The following is a 12,378-nucleotide window of genomic DNA, read 5'->3' on the forward strand; positions in this document are numbered from 1 at the left end:
AAAAAAGAGAACTTAAAATATAAGTACTATATACATATAAACCTGGTAGCTTCCACAGAAGTTATTTTATCTCCTTTACTTCTAATAAAAATCCTGTAACAAAGATATTATCCTTGTTTTACATATGGGCATACTAAGACTTAGAATTTATGTAATTTGCTTAAGGTTGCACAACAAGTACGTAGGACAACTGTTTTTAAAACCCACTTTATTTAACTCAGAGCCTTAATGTTCTTTCTGCTGTATTCCTTCCCCCCTTTGGTAGCAGTTAAACCCAAGTTGGCAGCATTAAGTGGGAGAATTTGACACCGAGAAATGACTACTTTTGCCTTTCTCTTATCTCACTGTTGAGACTTGACAGTCAGAAAAATGAGTAGAACAAGTCTAGTAAAGCCATGGGCTTTTTTTTTTTTTTTTGGTCTTATGTGAATACTTATCTACTCAATAAGGTAATTTGCCTTTTTAGGACTTTTGAGCTACACCTTTGCTGTTCTTCTTTCTCTTAAGTAATACCTGCTTTTTTCCTAAAAACAAAACAAAACAAAACATTTTTCATAAAAAATGCTATTTCAAAGAAACAGAAAATGGTATTGTTACAAAATACTTGTTATTTAATGGTGAAATAAACAGAAATGGGAAACTGAGTTTTTCTTGAATGATAATGAAGAGGTTGCAGAATATATAAGCTAAATCCAGCTTAAAGGAGCTGAGAAAAACTAAGAATCAAGCAAAGACTACTGTTAGTTGTTTTATGCATCTTTTTTCTATTGACTTAGAATCAAGTCTCGGGAATTTAGGGGCCAGATAATTACAGGAAAATATAAACTTTCTCTGCTAGAATGTGATGATATTTGAAGATTTATATTATTGAATTCACAGTTTCATACCATTGCTATTGTGAAGCACATACAGAAGCATCCCTGAGGTGTGCCTGGGTGGTTCAGTCATTTAAGTGTCTGCCTTCGGCTCAGGTCATGATCCCGGGGTCCTGGGATCCAGTCCCATGTCACAGGGAGCCTGCTTCTCCTTCTCCCTCTGCCTGCCTCTCTGCCTGCTTGTGCTCTCGCTCTCTCTCTCTCAAATAAATAAATAAAATCTTTAAAAAAAAAAGCATCCCTAAGACATATAATTATTCCCAGCTCTCGTAAGCACAATTAAAGCTAAGTAATGCTTGATGAATATGTAAGAATTATTGTACATTTATATTGTGCAGTTTAAAGAGAATGGAATTAGGAGTTGGTAGACATGGATTCTAGTGTAGGCTCTGTCCCTTTGAGGTCTATAATCTTAGGGAGGCATATTGCTCACCCTATCTGTCGTTTTTTTCCCCATCTATAAAGTGAAAGAGTCAAACTTGTGAAATACCTGCACTTCTAAAATTCTGTGGTTTTTAAATGTCTTGTAAAAGTTGTTCTCTACTAAACGTTATCTTTGTTTTCCTCCATAAGGGTGTGTTACTACTGCAGGCGCTAACAAGAAGCAATGGAGCAATCCAGAAAATTGTTGCTTTTGAAAATGCTTTTGAGAGACTACTGGACATTATTACAGAGGAGGGGAACAGTGATGGAGGTATAGTATGAGGAGATTGATTTAAAGAGATTCCTTTTGTGCTCACTAAATTGTTAACTTTTAGGGAATGCGATTAGAGGGAGAAATGAGGATTCGTACTTTATATTCTTTCATTATGGTTTGTGGAGTATGGATTTCTTTTTATTTATCCTATTTGATATTTGTTAGGCTTCTGGAATCTAAGTTGGGGTGTTTCATCATTTCTAGAAAATCTCAGCCATCTCTCTTCAAACACTGCTCTGCTACATTTTCTCCTGTCTTATTTCTAAACTCAGAATCAATTCTCTGTCATCTGATTTGACTCTCACTTTATCTTACTTTCTCTTCTGTGTTTTCCATCTTTTGGTGTTTCCAGGCTTTATTCCGTTTTATTATTTCTGACCTGTTATCTATTTCAACAATTCTTTCTTCACCTACATTTACTTATTTATTATTATTTTAAATTTTTATTTAAATTCCCATTGCTTAATATATAGTGTAATATTAGTTTCAGGTGTACAATGTAGTGATTCAACACTTCCATACATCACCCAGTGCTCATCATGACAAGTGCACTCCTTAATCCCATCACCTATTTGACCCATCTGCCCACCTACCTTCCTTTTGGTAATCATCAGTTTATTCTCTGTAGTTAAGAGTCTCTGGTTTGCCTCTGTCTTTTTTTTTCCCCATGCTCATCTGTGTTGTTTCTTAAATTCCACATATGAGTGAGATCATACAATATTTGTCTTTCTCTGACTGACTTATTTTGTTTAGCATAATACTCTCTAGCTCCATTATGTCGTTGCAAATGGGAAGATTTCATTCTTTTTTGTGGCTGAGTACAATACAAAATATCTGCGGATATTTTCAACTTAACTATTTATTTCTTCAAACACAAGAAACAATTATTTCATAGTCTCTGTCTGATAATCCCAATATTTTAAGTCTTTGTGGATCTGGAACTTTTGCTCCATTGGTTCTTATGCATTGTTCAATGTTTTCTTTGTGCATGATTATCTTTGATTAAGTGTTGTGTTGTACTTAACAGAATTATTCATAGGAATTTGAAGCCTAGGATGGAGGTAATTTCTTTTAGAGAAAACATTGTCGTTTCTGCCAAGTCCTGGCAGTGCAGTTTATCTGGGATCAACTTAATCCAGGTTTAAGGCTTGAGATTCCCTAGACCACTCAGGCAATTCAAACCCAGCCTGTAAGATCTATGAGGACTACTTAACTTTTGGTTATTCTCATGCTGAGGATATAGCCCTTTGAAGTCCCAGCTTATTAGTGGAGAGTTTTCTGTTAGATTCCTTTCCCACCTTGTATGTGCTCTTGGCTTTGATTTATTTTCCCTCTGCCATGTGAGTCTGTCAAAATGAAAGTTTTAGATTTTTTAAGATTGAGAAATATACTCCCAGCCAAAAGGTATTTATACTTCTTTACCTCACTAAGATACCCATTTTCCTATCATTGTTAACTTGCTAAACTGTCAACTCTTCATTGCTCCTGAGGCTTTTTTGTTTTTTAATTCAGCATTTTTAGTTGTTTTTAGTGAGAGGTTGATCCAAAAACCTAGCCCTGGGATTGAAAGAGAAAATTAGTTTATTTGCATTGACTGAAGTGAGATTAGCAAGTTGAGTAGTATAGATGACATTTGGCTATATTAATCTGGAGGGGAGGGCCAGCCTGGAGATAAAGATTTGCATGTCTAGAAGATAGGTGATAGATGAAACAAAGTTAGATAAATGAGATAAAAGATGAGATTAGTCCATTAGGGTGAGTAATGAGTGAGAAGGGAAGTGCTAAAACAAAAACCTGAGCAATACTAATAGTTAAGGAATAGTAGAGAGGAGCAAGTATTGGTAAAAGAGACTGAGGGCCGAGAGGCAAGAGGAAAACATCTGTGGGAGGGTCTGGGGAGTGGGTAGCATTGTTAGAAGCTGCTGAGATGTCAAATAAGAGGGCAGAAATGTACCTTTGGGAACATGGACATCATTGATGACCTTGGGGAGAGCAGTTGTGTATAGTGGTTGCCTCAGAATCCATATTGCAGTGAGAGGAACGTGTTAGAAATGGGAAAATAGAATAGTAGAGAAAACTCATGCAACGAATTTGGAGAAGTCGGGGGAGAAAGGTAAATAGGAACTGAAGGTTGACGGGGAATGTTTTTTATCCTCTTAAATTTTTTGTTGACATATGAAACATTTTTCAAACATACAGAAAACAGTAAGAAATAGTGTAACAAACCCTTGTGCACCAATCAGCCAATTCTATTAAACGTTTACATTTTGCTATACATGTTTTAGATTTTTAAGAAATAAAACACAGAGTTAAGACCTGTGTATATAACTCATTCTCTATAAAACTATAACTATAACAAAGTCTTTGTAGAACTGTTATTCTGCCTTCCTTCTCTAAGATTACAGTATTTTTATTTTGTTTTCCCATTCAATGAGTGTTTTTATACTTTTTAAAAAAGATTTATTTATTTTAGGGACACCTGGGTGGCTCAATCAGTTAAGCGTCTGCCTTCGGCTCAGGTCATGATTTCAGAGTCCTGGGATCGAGCCCCGCTTCAGGCTGCTTGCTCAGCGGGGAGCCTGCTTCTCCCTCTGTGCTCTCTCTCTCTCTCAAATAAGTAAATAAAATCTTTTTTTAAAAAAAAAGATTTATTTATTTTAAAGAGAGAGGCTGCATGAGTAGGGAGAGGGGCAGAGGGAGAGGGAGAAAATCCCAAGCAGACTCCCCACTGAGCGTGGAGCCCAATGTGAGGCTCAATCTCACAACCCTCAGATCATGGCCTAAGCTGAAATCAGGAGTTGGGCACTTACCCGACTGAGCTACCCAAGTGCCCCTGTTTTTATACTTTTAACATGTATTTGTGTGATTCTGCATACACACACACACACACACACACACACATCATATATTAATAAACCATATATAGCATTATTTTGCATGTTCTCAAACTAGATAAAAAGCATCCTTCTGAATATAACTTTACAACTTGCTGTTTTTTATCCAACATTATGTTTTTGAGATTTATCCATGTTGGTACATATTACTCTAGTTTATTCTTTTTTTTTTTTTTAAAGATTTCATCCATTTATTTGAGAGAGAGAAAGAGAGACAGAGAGCACGAGAGGGAAGGGGATCAGAGGGAGAAGCAGACCCCCCCGCTGAGCAGGAAGCCCGATGTGGGACTCGATCCCGGGACTCCTGGATCATGACCTGAGCTGAAGGCAGTCGCTTAACCAACTGAGCCACCCAGGCGCCCTCTAGTTTATTCATTTTAAGTGCTATATGTATATATATATATATTTTTTTTTTAAGATTTTATTTATTTATTTGACAGAGAGAGACACAGTGAGAGAGGGAACACAAACAGGGGGAGTGAGAGTGGGAGAAGCAGGATTCCCACTGAGCAGGGAGCCCAATGCGGGGCTCAATCCCAGGATCCCGGGACCATGACCTGAGCTGAAGGCAGACGCTTAACGACTGAGCCACCCAGGCGCCCCTTAAGTGCTATGTTTTATTCAGTAGTATGAATATTCTATGATCTATTTTTTTTAAGATTTTATTTATTTATTTGAGAGAAAGAGAGAGCGTGCGCACAAGCAGGGGGGAGGGGCAGAGGGAGAGAGAGAAGGAGATTCCTGCTGAGCAGGGAACCTGACACTGGGCTCCATCCCAGGACCCCAAGATCACAAACCAAGCTGAAGGCAGAAGGCTCAAGCCACCCAGGTGCCCTTATGATCTTTTTTTTTTTATTGAGTTGACAGGCTGTATCTGTTTTTGCTAATATAAACTGTTGTTGCGAATGGTCTTTATGTGTCTACTTGTATATGAAGTTTCTCTACACTGTATACCTACAAATAGAATTACACTTTTTTCGTCTTTACCACATATTGCCGAATGGCTTTCTTAAGTGGTTTTATCAGTTTGTATATCTATCAGCAGTGTTTTTAAGTTTCTTTTTCTTCACATTCTTGTCAGTCTTTGCTTGCCAGTTTGATGGGTGTGAGATGGTATCTCATTGAGATTTTCACTTTTCATTTCGTAAACTAATGAGATTAAGCATATTTTCATGGGAGTTTACGCCCTGATTTTGTTGATTTGTCCTTTACCCCTCTGAATTAGCTGCTTGCCCATTTTAGTGTAAGATTGTTTTTCCTTTTCCAGTTGATTACTGAGAGTATATATTCTGGATACTAATCCTTTGTTAATTATTCATGTTTATATTATTTTCTTCTAGTCTGTTTATAGTGTTTCTATTAAAGTTTAAAATTTTAACATAATCACATGTATTGGCTTTTTTTAAAGATTGCATTTTCTTTTTTTAAAATATTTTATTTACTGATTTATTTGAGAGAGAGCACGCACAAGCAGGGGGAGGGGCAGAGGGACAAGCAGACTCCCCACTGAGCATTGAGCCTGATGTAGGGCTCGATCCCGGGACCCTGAGATCATGACCTAAGCCGAAGTCAGATGCTTAACCAACTGAGCCACCCAGGTGCCCCCATATATTGGCTTTTTAAAAAGAGTTTATGCTTTTGTGTCTTATTTTAAAAATTTCTCTCTACCTCAAGGTTGTAAAGAGTGTTTTCATCATTTTCTTTTATTAAAGGCTTTGCAATTGTCTTTTACATTTAATTAATATGGATTTTGCATTTGAATGATGGTATAAGATTTGTAATCAAACATCCATATGTGTGAAGGGCTGTTTCTGAGTTCTCTGTTCTGTTACATTTGTCTCACTCTGCACTAAAACCACACTTTCTTGATTACTAAACCTCATAATATCTCTTATCTATTAGAATATAGGAAAAATCTTTTATATTGTCTACTTCCCGGATCCAATTCCAGCATTAGATACCAGGAGGGTATTTGAGAATTCAACTCAGTTCTGACACTGTCTACCCACAGATAGCATCAGATTCCATAGGTTGAGGGTTTAGCCCTACAAAACTGCCCTCCACCCTCCCCCTTAGGATGCCAGTCACAAGCCCCAGGCTGTTACCTATGCTTCTGACCTACCTCACAGAATTCAGGGAAACACTTACGTTTACCGGTTTATTAAAGGATTTGAATCAACAGCCGGATGAAGAGATACATAGGGGGAGGTCCTGAACAAAGGAGCTCCTGTCCTCACAAAGCTTGGGTCCCAGCTCAATGACACATGGAAGCATTCTGGTTCCCCAAGTGTGGAGGCTCTCTGAAAAGGAGCAAAAAACTGTCCTCTTGGTTGTTTATGGAGTCTTCATTAAAAATTCTTGATTGACTAAGTCATTGGCCATTAGCTGATTCAACCTGGAGGTGGGGAGAGTTCTTGGGGGCACTGAAAGTTCCAACCCTATAGTCACATGGCTGGTCCTACTGGCAGCCAGTGCCCACCCTTAAGTGGGGTCCCAAAATCACCTTCATTAATAAATAGCAAGATACCCATTTCACCTTTGTGGCTCTGAAGGGTTTTCAGGAACTGTGGATGAAGATCAAATATAACTGAGAAATATATTTTGATCATCTGGATGAATTCTGAAGCCCTCTTCTCAATTGCCTTAACACGCCTTTTCCTTTTGTTCTTCCATTTGAATGAAATTTGTTCACTAATTAAGTTCTATATATTAAATATAAGTGTGTGTGTGTGTGTGTGTATGTATATATATATATGTGTGTGTATATATATATATATATATATATAATTTTTTTTTAAGTAACCTCTGAACCCAGTGTGGATCTCAACCTTACCAACCCCAAGATCAAGAGTCACATGCTCTACCCATGAGCCAACCCTCCCCATTGGAATTTTTTTGGAAATATATTGGGTTTACAGATTAATTTAAGGAGAATTGTCATCTTCATGCATTGACTTTTCCCATTCATGAACCCAGGTCTATCTCTTAATGCAGATCTTCTTTCAGATCTTTGAGTCATGTTTTATAATTTTTTTTTTTTTTTTTTTATTTGCGAGAGAGACAATGAGAGACAGAGAGCATGAGAGGGAGGAGGGTCAGAGGGAGAAGCAGACTCCCTGCTGAGCAGGGAGCCTGATGTGGGACTCGATCCCGGGACTCCAGGATCATGTCCTGAGCCGAAGGCAGTCGCTTAACCAACTGAGCCACCCAGGCGCCCCAGTCATGTTTTACAATTTTGAGCAAAAGAGTGTTACACCTTTTTTATTAGATTGATTCCTAGGCATCTTACCATTTTTGTTACCATATGAATGGGATCTTTTTCTTTTACATTCTCAAACTGGTCATTACTTGATTTTTGTATGTTGATCTTGTGTCCAACCACCTTATTAAACCATTAGTTCTTTTTTTTTTTTTTTAAGATTTTATTTATTTATTTGACAGAGAGAGGGACACAAGCAGGGGGAGTGAGAAAGGGAGAAGCAGGCTTCCCGCCGAGCAAGGAGCCCAATGCAGGGCTCGATCCCAGGACCCTGAGATCATGACCCGAGCCGAAGGCAGTCGCTTAACCAGCTGAGCCACCCAGGTGACCCTAAACCATTAGTTCTAATTGGGCTTTCTGTGTAGATAATCATATTTTCTGCTTATAAAAGTAATCATTTTGGGGCGCCCGGGTGGCTCAGTCATTGGATGTCTGCCTTTGGCTTGGGTCATGATCCCAGGGTCCTGGGATCGAGCCCCACATCGGGCTCACTGCTCAGCGGGAGGCCTGCTTCTCCCTCTCCCACTCCCCTTCTTGTATTCCCTCTCTCGCTGTCTCTCTCTCTGTCAAATAAATAAATAAAATCTTTAAAAAAAAAAGTAATCATTTTTCTTCCTTTTCAATTCTTACACCACTTTTCTTTTTTGTCTTATTGCACTAATTAGAATCTTTAATACAGTGTTGAATGTTGCTGGCTTTAATAAGAATACTGATGTCTCACCATTAAATTTGATTTTTGCTAAGAGTTTTTATCATGAATGAATCTTGAATTTTAGTGAATTTTTTTCTATATCTATGGAGATCATCAGATTATTTTTCTCCTTTAATCTATGAGGGTCTTTTCTTTAAAAAAGAGACTGCAACCAATATAAGCAAGTTGAGAAGAGGGAGATACAGGAGAGAGAGAGGATGATCAATCAGTGATACATAATACCTAAAAAAGGAGGAAGGAATGGAATCCAGAATAGGGGTAGGAGTTGGCTTTTAAGATAGGAAAAGAAGCACATCTTCCATCATAATGGGGAAGGCACAGGTGGAGATGTAGGTCCTTTTTCAGATTTGGTGGTAGGAAGTTGAATTGAAAATAGAGTCATATGCTAAGAGTGAAAGAGGAGGACACAGTTGAGAATTATGGAGAAGGTAAAAAGTCTTTTGGAGAATAGGAGAGTTAGTTGACTGTTGTAATTAGGAAGATTTCCAGGCAGGGATAAAAGCCCCATTGAGGGTTTTCACTGTGATTTTCCAGTACTGCACACAGCTTGATGAAGTGATTCTGTCCCCCCATTCCCCATACTCCGCTGCCTAGGTGTGATAGAGAAAAAAAAACAAGCAGTTAATTTTTCACAGGGTTGTGTGTTTTCCAGGAAGTTATTATGAAAAGACAGTAAGACAAGAGAACTTAGTTTATTATCTCCAGAGTGAAGAAATGAAGATCTATATAGTCTAAGCTAGATAGGGAAGGAAGTAAAGACAGAGGGGTTCCTAAAAAGGAAGAAAGAAGACTTGTTGATGGTTTGAAAGTCTCAGGGAAGTCATAGAACAGATATGTTGAGAATACTTGAGCGGAAAAGATGGGAGGTTTTTGTAATGGAGTAAGAATTCTCTCTGATGATGAGCCCAAGAACTGAGAAGTCCAGGTATTAGATGGATTGTCACTGAAATCAAGAGGGACAGCAGGAAGTAGAGAAAGAAGATTTTGAGCTAGATGCCAGCAATGCTTTCAGTGAATGGAGTAGTGACCACAGTTTTGTTACATAACTTCAATTAGGAGTGGTAAGAGATGGTATGGGCAGATGGCCTGATCCTCAAGGAAACAGGCGATTTTGTGAGAAGGCAGAGGAACTATGGTCTCTGGAAAGTACACTGGGCTGGGAGGATCATAGATTCCACATTCTGACTCAGGTACATGGGATTGAGAGCATGAACTGCCTGCACTTTAGAATGTTACAAGGTAAGGCAACTTCTTTATTTTTTTTTTAAAGATTATTTATTTATTTATTTGACAGAGAGCACAAGCAGGGGGAGCAGCAGAGGGAGACAGAGAAGCAGGCTCCCTGATGAGCAGGGAGCCCAATGTGGGGCTTGATCCCAGGTCCTGAGATCATGACCTGAGCTGAAGGCAGACGCTTAACCGACTGAGCCACCCAGGCACTGAAGGCAGCTTCTTTAAAGGAAAAAACATTTCGGGGCACCTGGATGGCTCAGTTGGTTAAGCAGCTGCCTTCGCCTCAGGTCATGATCCTGGGGTCCTGGGATCAAGCCCTGCATCAGGCTCCCTGCTCAGTGGGGAGTCTGCTTCTCCCTCTCCCTCTGCCCCTTCCCCTGCTTGTGTGCACTCTTTCTCTCTCCAAAATAAATGAATCTTAAAAAAAAAATGAAGTGACTGAGGCTATAGTAGGTTTTATTAACCAATATTTGGGAGTTTGGGGTAGCATCTTGAAAGAGTTTGAAAGGAGATTAAGCATTCTAAGATGAGAAAATGGAAGTGCGTAGGTGATTAGCGAGGTATATATTTTCAGAGGTGACCAAGGAAAACAGAATTTTAAGGCAGGGTAGAATTAGCTAGTCTTTAGGATTGCTAAGTTCTAATGGCTCCTTGTAACTGATGGTGGCCTTCAAAGCTCTGGAATTCACTTTGCACGTTGGAGGGAAGGCCTGCCAGTTATAGTGAGGGCTTTGACATTCTGTTTCCTCCAGAGCCTTCAGATGGTCCTAATGGCAGATCTTATTTAATAGAGATTTATGGCCCTGCATAAGAGACAGATACAGTGGTTCCTCCTTAGAAGGTGAGGACCCACATGTTTCAGCACTATGAGGTAAGGAAGCCTCTAACTTGGGAGATCAGGACTGGTTAAATCAGAGATTTTAAAAAGAATCTAAAATATGCACCTTAAACATTTTATCTCAAGTTAAATGTAATAGTTTGCATTGATATACTGATCTTTGGAGTTAGGGCCAGAACGTTTTCTTCAAATATGGGTGGACTAATAGGAGTTTTTCCATCACCTTTGTGCATCTTTATTACATCACATCTATAATACATCATGTAGGATTTGATTTTTGGCTTCTTTGAAGTGCAAGATCTTTATGGATTTTTACAATTACTTTTTTTGTTTCTTAGACTTGCATTACCCATATATAACAACAACTATTCTTAATGACTTGGCTTTCACTGAGTTTTGCCAAAGACTTAGTTTTTATAAAAATAGCTCTATTATATAGTCATTCCCTCATATCTATAGGGAATACACTCCAAGACCCCCAGTGGATGCCTGAAATCATAGTACCAAACCCTATATATACAGTGTTTTTTCCTATACATACATACCTATGATAAAGTTTAATTTACAAATTAGGCACAATAAGACATTAACGACAACTAATAATAGAACAATTGTAACAATATACTGTAATTAAAGTTACGTGAATGTGATCTTACTTTCTCTGTCTCTGAAAATGTGCTGTACTCACCTTGCTTCTTGTCATGACGTGAAATGATAAAATAACTATGTGATGAGATGAAGTGAGGTAAATGATGTAGGCATTGTGACGTAGCATTAGGCTACTATTATTAACCTTCTGACACTAAATCAGGAGGAGGATCATCTGCTTCTGGACTGCACTCGATCACAGATAAGACCTCAGAAAGTGAAACTGCAGATAAGAGGGGACTATTATTTGACAATTTATATTACAGTTAATTAATAACTAGTGCAGATAGCATGGTAGATTTGTAAATTACAAAAGTAATTTACTCTTAGGTGCAATAATCCAGGCATGATCCATGAAAGAAAAAATTGATACGTGGGACTTCTTTAACATTGAAAATTTCTCTACAAACCACTGTTAAGCTGCTCTGAAAAATAAAGTCTTTTTTTTTTTTTTAAGTTTTATTTATTTAAGTGATCTCTACACTTGACATAGGGCTTGAACTCAGATGACCCCGACATCGACAGTCGTTATGCTCTTCTGACTGAGCCAGCCAGGCACCCCCAAAATAAAGTCTATTAATTAAAAAAAAAAGCAACTGATTTTTGTAAACATAAAGCTCAATTAGTAGGAGTAAAAGTGTGGATGTACTATACAGAGGAACCTATTAGCTGTGAACATCTAGTGTCAATCATATTTTTAACAGAGGAAACGGATCCTTGGTTAAACTAGCACTTGGTAAAGTAGAGATCAGTTGGCGAGCTTTAAACCATGATAACAGTGTAAGCTGTAGTGTGGATGAAAGTACCCTATAGAATAGTATGTTGTAAGCAGAGATAGGAATAAATGGAGAAGAGGAACCAGGAATGATAGGAAGCCTGAAGAGTGGCCAGAGATCTGTAAGGAAAATGAAGAGAGAGTAGTTAGTGTGTTAGAAACCAAGGGAAGAGTAAGTTTCAGGAAAGAGACATCAAGATAGCAATGTCAGGTGCTTCTTAGAGATTAAGTAAAATATGGTTGATTCATTCAATGAATATTTAATAGTGACCTGATATTTATAGATCTGATATCTCTGTCTCTGCTGAGGACAGAGTAAGTCACTGTATCCTAGTAGGGCATTCACATTCCTGTCTTTATGAATTATAATCTAATGGAGAAGACAGATACAGCATAATAAAAGGAGCAGGCTTTTGTGAAAGCATGTAGCTGGTGATACTAGCCTGG

General features: G+C 38.2%; 1 protein-coding gene across 2 annotated transcripts in view; it reads left to right on the top strand.

The window, feature by feature from the left end:
• The window catches only part of USO1 (USO1 vesicle transport factor), a 91,164-nt gene that overhangs the window by 48,019 nt on the left and 30,767 nt on the right, over positions 1-12,378 (top strand). For both annotated transcript variants that reach the window (XM_032400545.1, XM_032400546.1), the window contains exon 8: positions 1,449-1,569. In XM_032400545.1, coding sequence (XP_032256436.1) covers positions 1,449-1,569 — 121 coding nt within the window. The remainder of the gene's footprint in view (positions 1-1,448; positions 1,570-12,378) is intronic.

The sequence above is a fragment of the Phoca vitulina genome, unplaced genomic scaffold (assembly GCF_004348235.1).
Source record: "Phoca vitulina isolate PV1807 unplaced genomic scaffold, GSC_HSeal_1.0 scaffold3, whole genome shotgun sequence".
NCBI classification, from domain to species: Eukaryota; Metazoa; Chordata; class Mammalia; order Carnivora; family Phocidae; genus Phoca; species Phoca vitulina.